Source organism: Bufo gargarizans, chromosome 3 (assembly GCF_014858855.1).
Source record: "Bufo gargarizans isolate SCDJY-AF-19 chromosome 3, ASM1485885v1, whole genome shotgun sequence".
NCBI classification, from domain to species: Eukaryota; Metazoa; Chordata; class Amphibia; order Anura; family Bufonidae; genus Bufo; species Bufo gargarizans.
The window spans coordinates 473,426,275-473,448,680 of record NC_058082.1 but is presented as its reverse complement, the minus strand read 5'-3'; the positions used below and the strand labels follow the sequence as shown (position 1 = coordinate 473,448,680).

General features: G+C 44.9%; 1 protein-coding gene across 1 annotated transcript in view; it reads right to left on the bottom strand.

Moving 5' to 3' along the window:
- The window catches only part of GRPR (gastrin releasing peptide receptor), a 295,798-nt gene extending 295,190 nt beyond the window's left edge, over nucleotides 1-608 (bottom strand). Inside the window, exon 1 of the mRNA XM_044288093.1 lies at nucleotides 196-608. Within this exon, the coding sequence (XP_044144028.1) occupies nucleotides 196-608 (413 nt within the window). The remainder of the gene's footprint in view (nucleotides 1-195) is intronic.
- Between the last annotated feature and the right edge of the window lie 21,798 nt (nucleotides 609-22,406).

Below are 22,406 nucleotides of genomic sequence, written 5' to 3'. Positions count from 1 at the left end.
GTACAATACTATGGTTAGCTGCAGTCATGACTGAATTTTCAGATTTGTCAAAAATATAGCCATTCAACAATATTATTAAATTAATATATTAACATAGATAGATACAACACACACAAAGAAACAATAATAAACATCTATAACATAAAATGCATTGGTCTACAGATGTTCCTCTAGAAAGAAAAGCTGTACACCTACCTGTCAGCTGAGAGGGCAGTCAGGGTGAAGACTGATACCCCAACAGATGTGAGCTGTATGAAAGGAATAAGCTTGCAGCCCACCCTGCCAAACAGCCACTTATCTGCCAGGTACCTGCTGGCATCCACAGGGGCACAAGTAACCAACAACAGGAGATCTCCCAAAGCCAGGCTGGAGATGAACAGGTTAGGGACATTTCTCATGGATTTTACAGTACAGAAAATCTTGATTAAGGTCACATTCCCAACAAGTCCTACAAGAATGATGAGCCCATAAATTGGAACGATGGCATAGGTGACCCCAGGGTAGAACCAGTCTTCAGCAGAATGGTTGGAGCTCTGATTCAAACAGGAGCTGGTGAGAGCAAAGTTGTCCCCTTCAAAGTCCAGCAGCAGGCAATTCTCAGGGCTCATGGTCAGACTGTGGTGAAGCACCAGGTGAAGTTAGAGACTCTGGTCTTCTATTATCTTCACTGTCAGCCCATTAACTCTTGCTGAGCTGAGGTGGATTCACATTTTAGAGGTCTTTCCTTCCTCTGCTTTTGACCCTTCACCGCTTCAATGATCCTGTGTATCTTCTTAGGCTCCTCTGTGATCCTACTATGACATTACTTCTTCTCCTTTGTGATTCCTCACACTTCCAAACTCCTTGAAACAGTTTTAGATACAAGCCAAAGCATATAATGGAGTGGGTTACACATGCCTTGCCTCCATTTCTCAGCTCAGTCTGTGTGATGCACTGTAGGAAGAATTCACGACAGCTTCTTGAAGACTTGGGACACTTCCTAAAGGAAGAAATCCTGAGGTTTGCACGAGTCCACCTGCTTGCACTGGACTATAAAGCAATGTAACGCGGAGAGTCTTGTAAGTGCTGCTGTGCTCTCTGAATGCGAGGTGTGCGCAGAGAAACGACAGAAGTTTGTCCCCCTGCTGGACAAACTGTGTACTGCTGCTGAGAGCACATCAAGACGAGCTTTTCTGCTTCTTGCTTTCTAGCGGAATAATGTGCAGTGCTCTGCATTTGTAGAACCAGGCAGTGAATGGTGATTATCTGAGTGACAAAATCAGTGTTTTGCATTTGGATGTATGAAGACACTGGTCAGTAATATAAAGGTAGGTACATGTCCACTCACGATTAGATTTCTACTAAAATAAACTGTACCTGGAAGAATAGGGAATTTAATCAAGCATGAGTCATCTCATTCAGATTTTTACATTTAGAATAGATTGTAAAATTCCTTCAACCCAGCATCAATCATGCTCAGTAGTTGCCAGTTTATTGAAAATTCTGGATTAGTGAATAGTGTTGAGCGCGAATATTCGAATAGGGAATTTTAATCGCGAATATCGGCACTTCGAGAATATAGCGCTATATATTCGTAAAATCGAATATTCGTTTTTTTGGTTTTTTTAACGCAGTACACATCAAGTGATCATTTCTCCCTTCTTCTAGCTTGTGGGCCAATGAGAAGGCTTTGTCACAGCTTAGCAACATCCCTAGCAACCAATAGAAAAGTTGCCTATTGCCGAAAATTCGCAAGCGCTAATATATTGGAGCACTCTATCTGCATATAAAGCTATTGTAATGTTCTGCCGTCCCAACCATTTTCTCCAGTCTCAGGAAACTTTCACCAGCTTAAAAAATGTAGCTATAGTGACCCATGCCAGTATTTCGGGCGCAATACGCGTATATTACATTGCCGACTTTCGCAATCAAGAATATAATCTTGAATCCGCAAATATATGACGAATATTCTACAAAATATTCACGAACTATAGCAAATTCGGATATTGCCCCTGCCGCTCATCACTATTAGTGAATAGTAGAATTATAATAACTTGTAAGGATATCACATTTTACCTCTCTACCCCTCTTTAAAAACCTGTATCAGGGATATTTTTATGAAAAGGGAGGGACCTGAAAGGGTACACATTAAAAAGAATCATTAAAGGGATTCTGTCACCAGGATTAACGATATAGCGATATTTATATGTGCCCATTAGTCTTCATGCAGTGTTTACAATGATCCCTCTGTTTATGCTCTGTGTGCCTTATATTCTTATAAAAAGCGATCTTATTCATATGTAAATCACCTCTGTCAGGAGCCCAAGGGGTTGTCCTACGATCTCCTGGAGACCAGCACCGCCCATCGATCCGGAGCCCAGCACCGCCCATCGATCCGGAGCCCAGCACCGCCTACTACTTAATGTATTCACTGCACTATCCTGACGCCATGTAATCTCTTCTCCCTAGTCTCGCACAGGTGCAGTGGACACTGTAGTCTGCGCCCGTGCGGACCACTGGCACAGGCTTCAACTTGTCCACTGCGCATGCGCTGGCTCCCTGCGCATGCGCTGGCTCCCTGCGCATGCGCTGGCTCCCTGCGCACCCCAATCGGACCGGAAAAGACTCTTTCTCTGCGCAAGTCGGTCCTAGGCAGAGGAATCTTCTGGCAGCAATCGCTCTTTTGACAATTTTGACCGACTTGCGCAGAGAAAGAAAGTATTTTCCGGTCCGATCAGGGTGCGCAGGGAGCAAGTTCAAGCCGCTGCCAGTAGTCCGCACGGGCGCAGACTACAGTGTTCACTGCGCCTGCGCGAGACTAGGGAGCAGAGATTACATGACGTCAGGATAGTGCAGTGAATACATTAAGTAGTAGGCGGTGCTGGGCTCCGGATCGATGGGCGGTGCTGGGCTCCAGGAGATCGTGGGACAACCCCTTGGGCTCCTGACAGAGGTGATTTACATATGAATAAGATCGCTTTTTATAAGAATATAAGGCACACAGAGCATAAACAGAGGGATCACTGTAAACACTGCATGAAGACTAGTGGGCACATAGAAATATCTACATATCGTTAATCCTGGTGACAGAATCCCTTTAATCACTTAATGACATTCTGATCCTGCTCGGTCCCCGCTGAAGTGCAGTGGGAACTGGAGAAGTGCCAGAAAGGCAGAGGCAGGGGATCGGTGGAGGTGAGTAATGATTTAATTTATTTTTAACCCCTTTTGACTCAATTTATTTTTAAAATCTCTTTTTAGAGTGGGTTCACATGTAGGTTTTCACTGGTGTTTTTCTGCACTTTTTGTGTTGTTTTGCACCTGTGTTTTTTTGTACATTCGCTGGAAAAACTGCAGCTTCAAATGTTAGCTGTAGGTCGATGGGAAATAGCAAGTTTTTTTGCTACTGTCTTTTTTGTTAATTTGGTGGAAATTTTTAAAAAACATAGCAAGCTGGGACTCTTGTTTTTCAGGTGTTTTGAAATCACCTTCTCTATAGGAAAAAAAACTCACTGAAGAAAACTCTTGTGGTAAGACGAGCAGGTTGCAAAAAACACATAAAAAAACACCACAAAAACTGCAGCAAAAATTGCAGGTGGTAAAATATTCCAGTGCAAATTTGTGCGCCAGGACCCTTAATCTGATTACCCCCATATCCAGCTCCCAGGACCCCTTCCAAACAGCCGACTTGTTTCAAACAATAGTATTCACTTTTAGATTCTTTTCCTCCAGCTGAAAAAGCAGACAATGATCGGAAATGAGAGTCCCACTCCCAAATGTTCATTACTGATCATTGCCCTCCAGTTAGCTGCATTAACATGCAGCAATGATCCGAGCTGAACAGTCATTGCTATGATTGTTCATCCCCATAATATCTCCTTGTTTGTTGGCAGCATATACCTGTTTACACAGGGCGATGTGCTGCCAACAAGCAAGGATTTTATGTGCCATATAAAAGATATAATCACCCAGTGAACAAGCTTTTGCTCAATCATCAGGTGATCAGAAGTATATTTACAGAAGGCAATTATCAGGAACCAATATTTGTCCCTATCCTTGGCCCGTGTGAAAAGGATCTTCAAGCTAAAACCACATAGTACCAACACAGCACTAGTGGGGAGCGCGAATATTTAAATTACAAATATTTATTGCGAATATCGCAACTTCGAGAATTCGCGAATATTTAGAATATAGTGCTATATATTCGTTATATCGAATGTTCGTAATTTTTTTCTATCTGAAAACATGATTCCTCCCTGCTTCTTGCATGTGGGCCAATGCATGTGGGCGAATATCGCAACTTTAAGAATTCGCGAATATTTAGAATATAGTGCTATATATTCGTTATATCGAATATTCGTAATTTTTTTCTATCTGAAAACATGATTCCTCTCTGCTTCTTGCGTGTGGGCCAATGAGTCGTTGGCCCACAAGCAACTTAATCAGGGAGAAATCAAGACTTCAGATGGAAAAAAATGACGAATATTCTAAAAACAATATTCAATATAGTGCTATGTATTAGTTTTTTAGAATATTCGTAATTTTTTTCCATCTGAAGTGATGATTCCTCCTGACTCATTGGCCCACACGCAAGAAGCAGGGAGGAATCATGTTTTCAGATGGAAAAAAATGACGAATATTCAAAAAATTAATATATAGCACTATATTCTATAGTGCTATATATTAGTTTTTTAGAATATTCGTCAGTTTTTTCCATCTGACGTCTTGATTCCTCCCTGCTTAAGTTGCTTGTTGGCCAATGACTTCACTTCAGATGGAAAAAAATGGTCAATGTTCAAAAAAACAAATATATAGCACTATATTCTATAGCGCTATATATTCGCTTTTGACTCACTTCGCATTACGTGATTTTTACATTGCTGATTTTTCGCAATCACGAAAATAATCTTACGCGATTTTTACATTGCAGATTTAATCTCGAATACGAATATTCGTGAATATATGACGAATATTCTACCACATATTCACAAAACATTTCAAATTTGAATATTGCCTCTGCCGCTCATCACTACACAGCACCAATAATCAGCAGTACCAACATTTTTGGGGTATACAGTAAAAATCTCCTGTTCATAAGCCTCATGGAAAAGTTCTCCACTGACAGCACACAGATAGAATAAATTGCACAAGTGTATTTAGCCATACGTAAAACACTAGGGCATGCACTAGTTTGATCCGTTTTGCACCCATTCTAGATCTTGGAAACACAGAATTGCCTAAAAGATGTGTATAAAGTATGATGTTTAGAGTTGAGCGAACACCTAGATGTTCGGGTTCGGGGAGTTCGGCCGAACTTGAAAAAAAATTTGGGTTCGGGACCCGAACTTGATCCGAACTTGGACCCGAACCCCATTGAAGTCAATGGGGACGCAAACTTCACTTTATTATTTTCCGTTATAACATGGTTATAACGGAAAATAATAGTATTAGCTTTTTTAGATCTGAGTTTTCACATTCGTGAAAACTGAGATCCGACAGTATATTCTAACATAGAGGCATTCCCATGGTGATGGGGACGCTTCAAGTTAGAATATACCAAGAACGGTGTACATAACAGCCCCCTGCTGCCTGGCAGCACCCGATCTCTTACAGGGGGCTGTGATCCGCACAATTAACCCCTCAGGTGCTGCACCTTCCTCCCTCCCCAGTATTAAAATCATTGGTGGCCAGTGTGGCCCCCCTCCCTCCCTCCCCAGTATTAAAATCATTGGTGGCCAGTGCGGCCCCCCCCCCACTCCCCCCTATTAAAATCATTGGTGGTTAGTGTGGCCCCCCTCTTAAAATTATTGGTGTCCAGTGCGGCCTGCCCTCTCCCCCCCCTAATTAAAATCATTGGTTAACAACCCCCCCCCCATCATTAGAGGCAGCGGAGCGGCAGTTCCGATCGGAGTCCCAGTTTAATCGCTGGGGCTCCGATCGGTTACCATGGCAGCCAGGACGCTACTGCAGTCCTGGCTGCCATGGTTACTTAGCACCTTTAGCAGCATTATACTTATGTGCGCTGTCTGTGGCCGGCCGGGCGCTCCTCCGACTGGTAAGTGACAGGTCTGTGCTATAAGCAATGCGCCGCACAGACCTTTCACTTACCAGTAGGAGGAGCACCGGCCGCCACAGACAGCGCATGTAAGTATAATGCTGCTGAGTAACAATGGCAGCCAGGACTGCAGTAGCGTCCTGGCTGCCATGGTAACCGATCGGAGCCCCAGCGAGGGGGAGGGGAGGCCGCACTGGACACCAATGATTTTAATAGGGTGGGGGTGGGGGGGCCGCACTAGCCACCAATGATTTTAATAGGGGGTGGGGGGGGTCGCACTGGCCACCAATGATTTTAATAGGGAGGGGGGGGCCGCACTGGCCACCAATAATTTTAATACTGGGGAGGGAGGGAGGGGGGGCCGCACTGGCCACCAACGATTTTAATGCTGAGGAGGGAGGGGGGTCTGGCCCCCTGCTGCCTGGAAGCACCTGATCTTTTACAGGGGGCTGTGATCCGCACAATTAACCACAATTATTTTGCTGTCTACAAAAACGGATCCACAAAAAATACGGATGACGTCCCTGTGCATTCCGTATTTTGCAGAACGGAACAGCTGTCCCCTAATAGAACAGTACTATACTTGTCCATAATGCAGACAATAAACGGACATCCTTTTTTTTGGGGCGGGACCATTGAAGTGAACGGTTCCGCATACGGTCCGTAAAAAAAAAAGGAACGGACACAGAAAGAAAATACTATTGTGTGCATAAGCCCTAAGGATGGGTTCACATCTGCGGTTTTGTCTCTGGCAGTCTGTTCCCCCGCCACAACAGACTGCCAGAGACAAAACTACATATGTGAAGCCAGCCTTAAGCCTCATTCACACGTCCATGTCCGTGCTCAAATCCAGGAGCAGGTGGTCAGTGATGCATCCGTTAAGCTGTCCGTGAAGGATCCGTGTTGGGTCCGTGTGTCTGTTTTTTGCTGTCTGTGTTGAACAGCTGAAAAATAATTTTTAAAAAATCTCTTCTTAATGATCCATGAAACACAGATGCAACACGGAAGGTGTCCCTGGTTTTCATGGACCCATAGACTATAATGGGCATGATGGATGACGGACAAAATAGAGCATGCATCCGTGCTAAAAACACGAATCCACGGACCGTGCTAAAACACTGAAGTGTGAATACACACTTTAAAATGAGTGGAGAACACATACAGTACACGTCCATGAAACACTGACGTGTGAATGAGGCTTTAGCCAATTTGCTTCCCAAAGAGTTTATTGTATTCGGCACAGCCAGATACCACTGTGCACTGCCAAATCACCATTCACTATAAGGCGATCCGGCCACTTACCAGCGTATGTGCATATGAGCTTTCAGACGGGCCAAAAATGCTGCATGTAGCATTTTTTGTCCGTCTGAGCGCCGGCATGTATGCCAGATACAGTGAATTCCCCAGCAGTCTGTACCGCCGACAGAACAGACATAAACCCAGCCTAAACGCCGGAAGAAACAGGATTGTGAAACTAGAGTTAGGCGGGATTAAGCACATGTTGATTGTGTCAGTATGAGCTGCATTTTATATTCTTTTAAATGCTTGTCACTTTGTGAGTTCAATAAAACCCCTGTGTGTGTAATCCCCAGAAAAGCTGCACTCCCACCCGTGACGGGGACTAGAAGATCGAGGAGACTGGCTGCACGTGATTGACAGTCTCTCTAGTTTCACTTTCCGTGTTGTTGCTGGGGATGACCACAACTCTTGTCTCAGGTGTAACTTAAGTGGTCATTCCTTCTCCTCTACTTAGTCTTGCCTCGCCCATCATACTATGTGATTGATAGCTCCTTGTTTGTGTCACGGATGGTGTTGCAGAAAGCTGGAACTTATAAATAAACATCCGACTGGCTTGATCCCAGACTAAGGTGCATATGAGTGAGCCCTATAAAACCCCTAGAGCTCTCCCTGACTGATATGCCCATGCAAAGGTCTTTATGGTAGACGATTGCATGTCCACGTACCTCATACTATGTGACACATGAAAACCCTATAATAGTGAGGGGACACGACCACCAGCTCCCTGCACTTAATACGGACGGAGTCAGTGTCACCTAGAATCAAGCCAGCAAGGAAACACAAATAAAGGAAACAGACTTATCTGAGGAATCAGCAGAAGAAGCATCCAGCAGTGAACACAATCTAAGAAAAAGTATAAACCGCAAAGTGAGGCAGTATGGGAGGGAATATAAAGGGAGACAATTTGTGTAAATAGGTGACAGCTGGGAGAAGGAAAGGAGATGACAAAGTGAAACCAAAACAAAGAACTTCATGCAGGTAGAGAAGAACATCTAACAGACCTTCTCAGAGAAGTGGCGGTGACAGTTTGTGGAAGTCCTGGTATTGGTTCTCTCTGAGTTCCTGCTCATCCATATACTTCTGGAAGTTAAGTGTATCTTCTTTGCTGTTTGTTGTTTTCCCCTACCTCCTGATATTAGGCCTGAGGGGGTCTCCTATTCTTTCATCTGGGAAGGAATAGGCTATCCGTGTCCTGACACTATCTGCAGAGCCCTGTTAGGGTTAGATTTGGCTTACTGTAGGTTCCTGCAGTATGAACATTTCTACCATCAAGGTCTGTTCATACTTATAGCAGTCAGGGCTCGGCATAGGGACTCATTAGGTGTGACCTTTTCCCTTTCCCTAGGTTCCAGGCCTAATACTTTTTCCCTTCCCTTCTGTGTTCAGTGTGGACTGTATTTACCACACTACGCCGTGACATCCAGCATGCAGAGTTTGCTACAGTGTCTCAGTGAAGAGTGCCGGTAAAAGGGAGATGAAACCAAAGTTCAGGAGACAGCTGGGGGAGGTTTTTGAGCCTGAACTGGGATAGGTGCTGCTACATTGTATTAGAGAGTCTGTTGTGTGTTCTGGACAGGGAAATGTAAGAAGCAGAGGTGTCTACATAGGTGGGGAAATAACTGTGCAGTGTAAGACCTGGGCAGAAGACTGCCAGCTGAAGTCATATTACAGAGCCAGATCACAAATGGTTTACCAACCCTAGCAGAGGATTGTATTGTAAGAGTGGGGCAGCAATATATCAATACAAACACTGTATTGAAACACAGAGTGAGTCCAAGTCATTGACATAAAAAGGGCACCTGATATAAAGACTGTTAAACTGTATTCTGTAGAAGGATATGAACAGGTTTGTATTGCTGTGGTCGTCTCTGACAACTGAATATTGTTTCTAGAGACTGTACCGTTCACAGATAAAAGTTGAAGACAGATTCAAGTTATGTGCCGGTTGCACCTGTCACATTATTTGTTGTATCATAATGTTATTTAGTGAACAATTGCAAATTGTATCACCTGTTATTCACTTCCGTTTTGCGGACAAGAATAGGCATTTCTATAAAGGGCCTTCCGTTCCGCAAATTGCAGAAGACACACGGGCGGCATCCGTGTTCATCCGTGCGAACAAGCCCTTAGGCTGGGTTCACATCACATTTTTCCCACCCGTTTAATGTATACAAAAAACATCATAGGTAGAGTTGAGCGGACACCTGGATGTTCGGGTTCGAGAAGTTCGGCCAAACTTCCCGGAAATGTTCGGGTTCGGGATCCGAACCCGATCCGAACTTCGTCCCGAAACCCGAACCCCATTGAAGTCAATGGGGACCCAAACTTTTCGGCACTAAAAAGGCTGTAAAACAGCCCAGGAAAGGGCTAGAGGGCTGCAAAAGGCAGCAACATGTAGGTAAATCCCCTGCAAACAAATGTGGATAGGGAAATGAATAAAAATAAAAATAAAATAAATAAAAATTAACCAATATCAATTGGAGAGAGGTCCCATAGCAGAGAATCTGGCTTCACGTCAGCCACCACTGCAACAGTCCATTGTCAGATATTCAGGCCCCGGCACCCAGGCAGAGGAGAGAGGTCCCGTAACAGAGAATCTGGCTTCATGTCAGCAGAGAATTAGTCTGCATGTCATAGCAGAGAATCAGGCTTCACGTCAGCCACCACTGCAACAGTCCATTGGCATATATTTAGGCCCAGCACCCAGGCAGAGGAGAGAGGTCCCGTAACAGAGGATCTGGCTTCATGTCAGCAGAGAATCAGTCTGCATGTCATAGCAGAGAATCAGGCTTCACGTCAGCCACCACTGCAACAGTCCATTGTCAGATATTCAGGCCCCGGCACCCAGGCAGAGGAGAGAGGTCCCGTAACAGAGAATCTGGCTTCATGTCAGCAGAGAATTAGTCTGCATGTCATAGCAGAGAATCAGGCTTCACGTCAGCCACCACTGCAACAGTCCATTGGCATATATTTAGGCCCAGCACCCAGGCAGAGGAGAGAGGTCCCGTAACAGAGAATCTGGCTTCATGTCAGCAGAGAATTAGTCTGCATGTCATAGCAGAGAATCAGGCTTCACGTCAGCCACCACTGCAACAGTCCATTGGCATATATTTAGGCCCAGCACCCAGGCAGAGGAGAGAGGTCCCGTAACAGAGGATCTGGCTTCATGTCAGCAGAGAATCAGTCTGCATGTCATAGCAGAGAATCAGGCTTCACGTCAGCCACCACTGCAACAGTCCATTGTCAGATATTCAGGCCCCGACACCCAGGCAGAGGAGAGAGGTCCCGTAACAGAGAATCTGGCTTCATGTCAGCAGAGAATTAGTCTGCATGTCATAGCAGAGAATCAGGCTTCACGTCAGCCACCACTGCAACAGTCCATTGGCATATATTTAGGCCCAGCACCCAGGCAGAGGAGAGAGGTCCCGTAACAGAGGATCTGGCTTCATGTCAGCAGAGAATCAGTCTGCATGTCATAGCAGAGAATCAGGCTTCATGTCAGCCACCACTGCAACAGTCCATTGGCATATATTTAGGCCCAGCACCCAGGCAGAGGAGAGAGGTCCCGTAACAGAGGATCTGGCTTCATGTCAGCAGAGAATCAGTCTGCATGTCATAGCAGAGAATCAGGCTTCACGTCAGCCACCACTGCAACAGTCCATTGTCAGATATTTAGACCCAGCACCCAGGCAGAGGAGAGAGGTCCCGTAACAGAGAATCTGTCTTCATGTCAGCAGAGAATTAGTCTGCATGTCATAGCAGAGAATCAGGCTTCACGTCAGCCACCACTGCAACAGTCCATTGTCAGATATTTAGGCCCAGCACCCAGGCAGAGGAGAGAGGTCCCGTAGCAGAGGATCTGGCTTCATGTCAGTGTAACAGGGTTAAATTCAGACTTCCCAACAGCACAAAAACATAAGGCTGTCACTAGAGGGAGCTCTAACATGATTACACTGGTTGAGGAGAGTTAGGGCCTGATGCTCATATTAAAGTTGGACATCAACTGAGCCACATGTCATGTCTCTCCTCTGTTGAAACAGGTTAGTTTTATAACTATAGATGGAATATAAATGTTGTTATGTTAACCTATAGGGTTGCCTATTTTCTCTTCTGTATATTATTACAAGATGCTGATATATTAAAGTTGGACATCAACTGAGCCACATGTCATGTCTCTCCTCTGTTGAAACAGACGCTGTCGGCTGCATCGTGGCACTAGTCTGCACTACCACTACAAACACGGGTAACATCAGCAGAGAATCAGTCTGCATGTCATAGCAGAGAATCAGGCTTCACGTCAGCCACCACTGCAACAGTCCATTGTCAGATATTTAGGCCCAGCACCCAGGCAGAGGAGAGAGGTCCCGTAACAGACAATCAGGCTTCACGTCAGCCACCAGTGCAACAGTCCATTGGCATATATTTAGGCCCAGCACCCAGGCAGAGGAGAGAGGTCCCGTAACAGAGAATCTGTCTTCATGTCAGCAGAGAATTAGTCTGCATATCATAGCAGAGAATCAGGCTTCACGTCACCCAACATTGGAACAGTCCATTGGCATATATTTAGGCCCCGGCACCCAGGAAGAGGAGAGGTTCATTCAACTTTGGGTAGCCTCGCAATATAATGGTAAAATGAAAATAAAAATAGGATTGAATGAGGAAGTGCCCTGGAGTTCAATAATATATGGTTAAGGGGAGGTAGTTAATGTCTAATCTGCACAAGGGACGGACAGGTCCTGTGGGATCCATGCCTGGTTCATTTTTATGAACGTCAGCTTGTCCACATTGGCTGTAGACAGGCGGCTGCGTTTGTCTGTAATGACGCCCCCTGCCGTGCTGAATACACGTTCAGACAAAACGCTGGCCGCCGGGCAGGCCAGCACCTCCAAGGCATAAAAGGCTAGCTCTGGCCACGTGGACAATTTAGAGACCCAGAAGTTGAATGGGGCCGAACCATCAGTCAGTACGTGGAGGGGTGTGCACACGTACTGTTCCACCATGTTAGTGAAATGTTGCCTCCTGCTAACACGTTGCGTATCAGGTGGTGGTGCAGTTAGCTGTGGCGTGTTGACAAAACTTTTCCACATCTCTGCCATGCTAACCCTGCCCTCAGAGGAGCTGGCCGTGACACAGCTGCCTTGGCGACCTCTTGCTCCTCCTCTGCCTTGGCCTTGGGCTTCCACTTGTTCCCCTGTGACATTTGGGAATGCTCTCAGTAGCGCGTCTACCAACGTGCGCTTGTACTCGCGCATCTTCCTATCACGCTCCAGTGCAGGAAGTAAGGTGGGCACATTGTCTTTGTACCGTGGATCCAGCAGGGTGGCAACCCAGTAGTCCGCACAGGTTAAAATGTGGGCAACTCTGCTGTCGTTGCGCAGGCACTGCAGCATGTAGTCGCTCATGTAGTCGCACCAGTGATGGGCCCGAGCTGCGTTGGGTGCCACCCCGCTGTGACCATGCTTCATCCTCATCCTCCTCCACCTCCTCCTCATCCTCGTCCTCCAGTAGTGGGCCCTGGCTGGCCACATTTGTACCTGGCCTCTGCTGTTGCAAAAAAACTCCCTCTGAGTCACTTCGAAGAGACTGGCCTGAAAGTGCTAAAAATGACCCCTCTTCCTCCTCCTCCTCCTCCTCCTCCTGGGCCACCTCCTCTTGCATCATCGCCCTAAGTGTTTTCTCAAGAAGACATAGAAGTGGTATTGTAACGCTGATAACGGCGTCATCGCCACTGGCCATGTTGGTGGAGTACTCGAAACAGCGCAACAGGGCACACAGGTTTCGCATGGAGGCCCAGTCATTGGTGGTGAAGTGGTGCTGTTCCGTAGTGCGACTGACCCGTGCGTGCTGCAGCTGAAACTCCACTATGGCCTGCTGCTGCTCGCACAGTCTGTCCAGCATGTGCAAGGTGGAGTTCCACCTGGTGGGCACGTCGCATATGAGGCGGTGAGCGGGAAGGCCGAAGTTACGCTGTAGCGCAGACAGGCGAGCAGCGGCAGGATGAGAACGCCGGAAGCGCGAACAGACGGCCCGCACTTTATGCAGCAGCTCTGACATGTCGGGGTAGTTGTGAATGAACTTCTGCACCACCAAATTCAGCACATGCGCCAAGCAAGGGATGTGCGTCAAACCGGCTAGTCCCAGAGCTGCAACGAGATTTCGCCCATTATCACACACCACCAGGCCGGGCTTGAGGCTCACCGGCAGCAACCACTCGTCGGTCTGTTGTTCTATACCCCGCCACAACTCCTGTGCGGTGTGGGGCCTGTCCCCCAAACATATGAGTTTCAGAATGGCCTGCTGACGTTTACCCCGGGCTGTGCTGAAGTTGGTGGTGAAGGTGTGTGGCTGACTGGATGAGCAGGTGGAAGAAGAGGAGGAGGAAGCCGAGAAGGAGGAGGTGGCAACAGGAGGCAAAGAATGTTGCCCTGCGATCCTTGGCGGCGGAAGGACGTGCGCCAAACAGCTCTCCGCCTGGGGCCCAGCTGCCACTACATTTACCCAGTGTGCAGTTAGGGAGATATAGCGTCTCTGGCCGTGCTTACTGGTCCACGTATCTGTGGTTAGGTGGACCTTGCCACAGATGGCGTTGCGCAGTGCACACTTGATTTTATCAGATACTTGGTTGTGCAGGGAAGGCACGGCTCTCTTGGAGAAGTAGTGCCGGCTAGGAACAACATACTGTGGGACAGCAAGCGACATGAGCTGTTTGAAGCTGTCTGTGTCCACCAGCCTAAATGACAGCATTTCATAGGCCAGTAGTTTAGAAATGCTGGCATTCAGGGCCAGGGATCGAGGGTGGCTAGGTGGGAATTTACGCTTTCTCTCAAATGTTTGTGAGATGGAGAGCTGAACGCTGCCGTGTGACATGGTTGAGATGCTTGGTGACGGAGGTGGTGGTGGTGTTGGTGGTACATCCCCTGTTTGCTGGGTGGCAGGTGCCAACGTTCCTCCAGAGGCGGAGGAAGAGGCCGAGGCGGCGGCAGCAGCAGAAGAGGCCAAGGCGGCAGCAGCAGAAGAGGTAGCAGGGGGAGCCTGAGTGACTTCCTTGGTTTTAAGGTGTTTACTCCACTGCAGTTCATGCTTTGCATGCAGGTGCCTGGTCATGCAGGTTGTGCTAAGGTTCAGAACGTTAATGCCTCGCTTCAGGCTCTGATGGCACAGCGTGCAAACCACTCGGGTCTTGTCGTCAGCACATTGTTTGAAGAAGTGCCATGCCAGGGAACTCCTTGAAGCTGCCTTTGGGGTGCTCGGTCCCAGATGGCGGCGGTCAGTAGCAGGCGGAGTCTCTTGGCGGCGGGTGTTTTGCTTTTGCCCACTGCTCCCTCTTTGGCTACGCTGTTGGCTCGGTCTCACCACTGCCTCTTCCTCCGAACTGTGAAAGTCAGTGGCACGACCTTCATTCCATGTGGGGTCTAGGACCTCATCGTCCCCTGCATCGTCTTCCACCCAGTCTTGATCCCTGACCTCCTGTTCAGTCTGCACACTGCAGAAAGACGCAGCAGTTGGCACCTGTGTTTCGTCATCATCAGAGACATGCTGAGGTGGTATTCCCATGTTCTCATAATCAGGAAACATAAGTGGTTGTGCGTCAGTGCATTCTATGTCTTCCACCGCTGGGGAAGGGCTGGGTGGATGCCCTTGGGAAACCCTGCCAGCGGAGTCTTCAAACAGCATAAGAGACTGCTGCATAACTTGAGGCTCAGACAGTTTCCCTGGTATGCATGGGGGTGATGTGACAGACTGATGGGCTTGGTTTTCAGGCGCCATCTGTGCGCTTTCTGCAGAAGACTGGGTGGGAGATAATGTGAACGTGCTGGATCCACTGTCGGCCACCCAATTGACTAATGCCTGTACCTGCTCAGGCCTTACCATCCTTAGAACGGCATTGGGCCCCACCAAATATCGCTGTAAATTATGGCGGCTACTGGGACCTGAGGTAGTTGGTACACTAGGACGTGTGGCTGTGGCAGAACGGCCACGTCCTCTCCCAGCACCAGAGGGTCCACTAACACCACCACGACCATGTCCGCGTCCGCGTCCTTTACTAGATGTTTTCCTCATTGTTATCGTTCACCACAACAACAAAAATATTATTTGAACCAATGTATTGAATTCAAATTCAGGCCTTTTTTTAAAGACAACTAACACTATCTGGCTATCTATTTAGGTACCGTATTACACTAATACAGGCACAGCAGTAACCACAGATTTAGCTGACTATAAATTTGAGGCCTTTTATTTAGGCGCTGGGTGACAGGTTTAGGTTTACTGACAGAATTAAACTTGGAAATGCACAGTAGTGTGTGTGAAGTTATTCAGAATGACCCTATGTGCACCTTGAATATTATATACCCTTTTAGGGATAGATTTCAAATAGCTCTGATACAGCAGAAACCACTAAATTAGGAAATTGCTAAATTGGGAATTGTATTTCAACCCAGAACAAAAACTGTGCTTGGACGGACACTAAATAACTTGCCCAGCCACAACAGTACAGCAGTAACGACAGATTTAGCAGGATATAAATTTGAGGCCTAGTATTTAGGCGCTGGGTGACAGGTATAGGTTTACTGACAGAATTAGACTTGGAAATGCACAGTAGCGGGTGTGTGAAGTTATTCTGAATGACCCTATGTGCACCTTGAATATTATATACCCTTTTAGGGATAGATTTCAAATAGCTCTGATACAGCAGAAACCACTAAATGAGGAAATTGCTAAATTGGGAATTGTATTTCAACCCAGAACAAAAACTGTGCTTTGACGGACACTAAATAACTTGACCAACCACAACAGTACAGCAGTAACGACAGATTTAGCTGGATATAAATTTGAGGCCTAGTATTTAGGCGCTGGGTGACAGGTATAGGTTTACTGAAAGAATTAGACTTGGAAATGCACAGTAGCGTGTGTGTGAAGTTATTCAGAATGACCCTATGTGCACCTTGAATATTATATACCCTTTTAGGGATATATTTCAAATAGCTCTGATACAGCAGAAACCACTAAATGAGGAAATTGCTAAATTGGGAATTGTATTTCAAACCAGAACAAAAAATGTGCTTTGACGGACACTAAATAACTTGACCAGCCACAACAGTAACGACAGATTTAGCTGGATATAAACTTGAGGCCTAGTATTTAGGCGCTGGGTGACAGGTATAGGTTTACTGACAGAATTAGACTGGGATATGCACAGTAGCGTGTGTGTGAAGTTATTCAGAATGACCCTATCAGCACCTTGATTCTGATATACCCTTTTAGGGATGTATTTAAAGTAGGCCTGATACAGCAGAAACCACTAAATTAGGAAATTGCTAAATTGGGAATTGTATTTCAACCTAGAACAAAAACTGTGCTTTGACGGACACTAAATAACTTGCCCAGCCACAACAGTATAGCAGTAACGACAGATTTAGCAGGATATAAATTTGAGGCCTAGTATTTAGGCGCTGGGTGACAGGTATACGTTTACTGACAGAATTAGACTTGGAAATGCACTGTAGCGTGTGTGTGAAGTTATTCAGAATGACCCTATGTGCACCTTGAATATTATATACCCTTTTAGGGATAGATTTCAAATAGCTCTGATACAGCAGAAACCACTAAATTAGGAAATTGCTAAATTGGGAATTGTATTTCAACCCAGAACAAAAACTGTGCTTGGACGGACACTAAATAACTTGCCCAGCCACAACAGTACAGCAGTAACGTCAGATTTAGCAGGATATAAATTTGAGGCCTAGTATTTAGGCGCTGGGTGACAGTTATAGGTTTACTGACAGAATTAGACTTGGAAATGCACAGTAGCGGGTGTGTGAAGTTATTCTGAATGACCCTATGTGCACCTTGAATATGATATACCCTTTTAGGGATAGATTTCAAATAGCTCTGATACAGCAGAAACCACTAAATTATGAAATTGCTAAATTGGGAATATTATATCAACCCAGAACAAAAAATGTGCTTTGACGGACACTAAATAACTTGCCCAGCCACACCAGTAACGACAGATTTAGCTGGATATAAACTTGAGGCCTAGTATTTAGGCGCTGGGTGACAGGTATACGTTTACTGACAGAATTAGACTGGGATATGGCCAAAAAATAACCACACTATTGATGGTTAAATGCACTTGGTGTGACAGTTTGACCAATCACACTACTGAGGGTTAAATGCACTTGGTGACAGGCGCAGCTTGCCCCTGATATAGTATATGGCCAAAAAATAAACAGACTATTGCTGGTTAAATGCACTTGGTGTGACAGCTTGACCAACCACACTACTGAGGGTTAAATGCACTTGGTGACAGGCGCAGCTTGCCCCTGATGTAGTATATGGCCAAAAAATAAACAGACTATTGCTGGTTAAATGCACTTGGTGTGACAGCTTCACCCTGATGTAGGATTTAGCCAAAAAACAACCACACCATTGAGGGTTAAATGCACTTGGTGACAGGCGCAGCTTGCCCCTGATGTAGTATATGGCCAAAAAATAAACAGACTTTTGCTGGTTAAATGCACTTGGTGTGACAGCTTCACCCTGATGTAGGCTTTAGCCAAAAAACAACCACACCATTGAGGGTTAAATGCACTTGGTGACAGGCGCAGCTTGCCCCTGATGTAGTATATGGCCAAAAAATAACCAGACTTTTGCTGGTTAAATGCACTTGGTGTGACAGCTTCACCCTGATGTAGGCTTAAGCCAAAAAACAACCACACCATTGAGGGTTAAATGCACTTGGTCGCAGCTTGTGCTGGCGCACCACAAGACACAAAATGGCCGCCGATCACCCCAGAAAAAAGTGACTGACAAACGGTCTGGGCAGCCTAAAAACAGTGAGCAATTGAGTATCAGCAGCTCAATGATCCACAGCTGCAGATCGATCAATTAATCAAGTCCTTTGGAGGAGTTAATCTGCCTAATCTCGCCCTACTGTCGCAGCCGCAACCTCTCCCTATGCTGATCAGAGCAGAGTGACGGGCGGCGCTATGTGACTCCAGCTTAAATAGAGGCTGGGTCACATGGTGCTCTGGCCAATCACAGCATGGCTGTGATGGCCTCTTGGGGCAAGTAGTATGACGCTTGTTGATTGGCTGCTTTGCAGCCTTTCAAAAAGCGCCAAGAAAGCGACGAACACCGAACCCGGACTTTTACGAAAATGTCCGGGTTCGGGTCCGTGTCACGGACACCCCAAAATTCGGTACGAACCCGAACTATACAGTTCGGGTTCGCTCATCCCTAATCATAGAGTTCCATTGTAAAAAAAAATTTACTTTTTTTTACTGGACTCTGCAGGATACAAGAAGGTGGTGTGCTCCGTTTTTGAATCTTTTTTTTAACCTATACATCAAACAGAGGCATAAAACATAATGTGATTCCACCCTTACATATACAAAAAACGTATACATTAAATGGAAGCTTCAGACTGATGCCATACTGTGGCATTCGTTCACCATAGAGTTCCACTGTAAAAAAAAAAAAATTATGCTTTTTTTACCATTGTAAAAAAAAAGTATACGTTGTTATTTTTTATCGGACTCTGCAAGATACCAGAACCCGTGGAGTACTGCATTTTTGTATCCTTTTTATTGTAATATATACTGTACGTCAAACGGAGGAATAAAACGTGATATGTACCCACCCTTAGGCCTCTTTCACACGGGCGTTGCGGGAAAATGTGCGGGTGCGTTGCGGGAACACGCGCTATTTTCTGAGCGAGTGCAAAACATTGTAATGCGTTTTGCACTCGCATGAGAAAAATCGCGCATGTTTGGTACCCAAACCCTAACTTCTTCACAGAAGTTCGGGCTTGGGATCGGTGTTCTGTAGATTGTATTATTTTCCCTTATAACATGGTTATAAGGGAAAATAATAGCATTCTGAATACAGAATGCATAGTAAAATAGCGCTGGAGGGGTTAAAAAAAAAAAAAAAAAATTTAACTTACCTTAGTCCACTTGATCGTGAAGCCGGCATCTCCCTCTGTCTTCATCTTAGCTGTGTAGAGGAACAGGACCTGTGGTGACGTCACTCCGGTCATCACATGATCTTTTACCATGGTGATGGATCATGTGATGACCGGAGTGACGTCACCACAGGTCCTATTTCTCCACACAGCACAGAAGACAGACAGAAGAGATGCCGGCCTGCGCAATCAAGTGGATTAAGGTGAGTTAAAATTTTATTTTATTTTTTAACCCCTCCAGCGCTATTGTACTATGCATTCTGTATTCAGAATGCTATTATTTTCCCTATTATTTTCCCTTATAACCATGTTATAAAGGAAAATAATAATGATCGGGTCTCCATCCCGATCGTCTCCTAGCAACCGTGCGTGAAAATCGCACCGCATCCGCACTTGCTTGCGGATGCTTGCGATTTTCATGCAACCCCATTCATTTCTATGGGGCCTGAGTTACGTGAAAAACGCAAAAAATAGAGCATGCTGCGATTTTCACGCAACGCATAAGTGATGCGTGAAAATCACCGCTTATGTGAACAGCCCTATAGAAATGAATGGGTCGGGATTCAGTGCGGGTGCAATGCGTTCTACTCATGCATCGCATCCGTGCGGAATACTCGCACGTGTGAAAGGGGCCTTAATGTCATATTCGTCATCCACCCGCAGCGTATATGTGGAGGATTTATCCTTTTGCAACGGTGTTTCACTATTAAAGGTGCATGTCTTTTGCTTTCTCTACAAGATTGCAGGAGATATGAACCTAAGGTGTCTAGTCATTACCATTGGCAACAGCTTGCTCTGACTGACAGCAGTGGGGAGAGAATATACTGTAAGCTTATTAGAAACTAGCAAGTATTAGATGAACCGTGATTCTTTATGAACATTTCTAGTTAAGGGTACTTTCACACTAGCGTCTCTGGATTCCGGCAGGCAGTTCCGTCTGCCAGATCCGGCAATCTGTATGCAAACAGATACCAATTGTAGACGAATCCGGATGCGTCTCACAAATTTATTGCATTACCGGATCCGTCTCTCCGGTTGTCACCCCGGAAAAACTGATCCAGAATTTATCTTTTTCACATTTTTAACCCCTTAAGCCCTATTTCACCTTAAGGACTTGTCAATTTTTTGCAAATCTGACCAGTGTCACTTTAAGTGCTGATAACTTTAAAACGCTTTGACTTATCCATTCTGAAATAGTTTTTTCATCACATATTGTACTTCATGACACTGACAAAATGAAGTAAAAAAAATTCATTTTTATTTATAAAAAATACCAAATTTACCCCAATTTTTTTCAAAATTGCAAATTTCCAAGTTTCAATTTCTCTACTTCTATAATACATAGTAATACCTCCAAAAATATTTATTACTTTACATTCCCCATATGTCTATTTCATGTTTGGATCATTTTGGGAATGATATTTTATTTTTTGGGGTCTGTTACAAGGCTTAGAAGTTTAGAAGCAAATCTTGAAATTTTTCAGAAATTTTCAAAAACCCAATTTTTGGGGACCAGTTCAGGTCTGAAGTCACTTTGCGAGGCTTAAATAATAGAAGCCACCCAAAAATGACCCCATTCTATAAACTACACCCCTCATGGTATTCAAAACTGATTTTACAAACTTTGTTAACCCTTTAGGTGTTCCACAAGAATTAATGAAAAATAGAGATACAATTTCAAAATTTCACTTTTTTGGCAGATTTTCCATTTTAATAATTTTTTTCCAGTTACAAAGCAAGGGTTAACAGCCAAACCAAACTCAATATTTATAGCCCTGATTCTGTAGTTTATAGAAACTTCTCATATATGGTCGTAAACCGCTGTACGGGCACACGGCAGGGCGCAGAAGGAAAGGAATGCCATACGGTTTTTGGAAAGCAGATTTTGCTGGACTGTTTTTTTTGACACCATGTCCCATTTAAAGCCCCTCTGATGCGCCCCTAGAGTAGAAACTCCGAAAACGTGACCCCATTTTAGAAACTACGGGATAGGGTGGCAGTATTGTTGGTACTAGTTTAGGGTACATAGGATTTTTGGTTGCTCTATATTACACTTTTTGTGAGGCAAGGTAACAAGAAATAGCTGTTTTGGCACCGTTTTTACTTTTTGTTATTTACAACATTCATCTGACAGGTTAGATCATGTGATATTTTTATAGACCACGTTGTCACGGGTGGGGCGATACCTAATATGTATACTTTTTTTATTTATGTAAGTTTTACACAATATTTTCATTTTTTAAGCAAAAAAAATCATGTTTTAGTGTTTCCATAGTCTGAGTGACATAATTTTTTCAGTTTTTAGGCGATTACCTTGGGTAGGGCATTATTTTTGTGGGATCAGATGACGGTTTTATTGGCACTATTTTGGGGTGCGTGTGAGTTTTTGATCGCTTAATATTACACTTTTTGTAATGTAAGGTGACAAAAAATTGTTTATTTAGCACAGTTTTTATTTTACATTTTTTACGGTGTTCATCTGAGGAGTTAGGTCATGTGATATTTATATAGAGCCGGTCAATACGGACGCAGCGATACCTAATATGTACAGTTGCAAGAAATAGTATGTGAACCCTTCGGAATGATATGGATTTCTGCACAAATTGGTCATAAAATGTGATCTGATCTTCATCTAAGTCACAACAATAGACAATTACAGTCTGCTTAAACTAATAACACACAAATAATTAAATGTTACCATGTTTTTATTGAACACACCATGTAAACATTCACAGTGCAGGTGGAAAAAGTATGTGAACCCCTAGACTAATGACATCTCCAAGAGCTAATTGGAGTGAGGTGTCAGCCAACTGGAGACCAATCAATGAGATGAGATTGAAGGTGTTGGTTACAGCTGCCCTGCCCTATAAAAAACACACACCAGTTCTGGGTTTGCTTTTCACAAGAAGCATTGCCTGATGTGAATGTTGCCTTGCACAAAAGAGCTCTCAGAAGACCTACGATTAAGAATTGCTGACTTGCATAAAGCTGGAAAGGGTTATAAAAGTATCTCCAAAAGCCTTGCTTTTTTTCAGTCCATGGTGAGACAAATTGTCTATAAATGGAGAAAGTTCCGCACTGCTGCTACTCTCCCTAGGAGTGGCC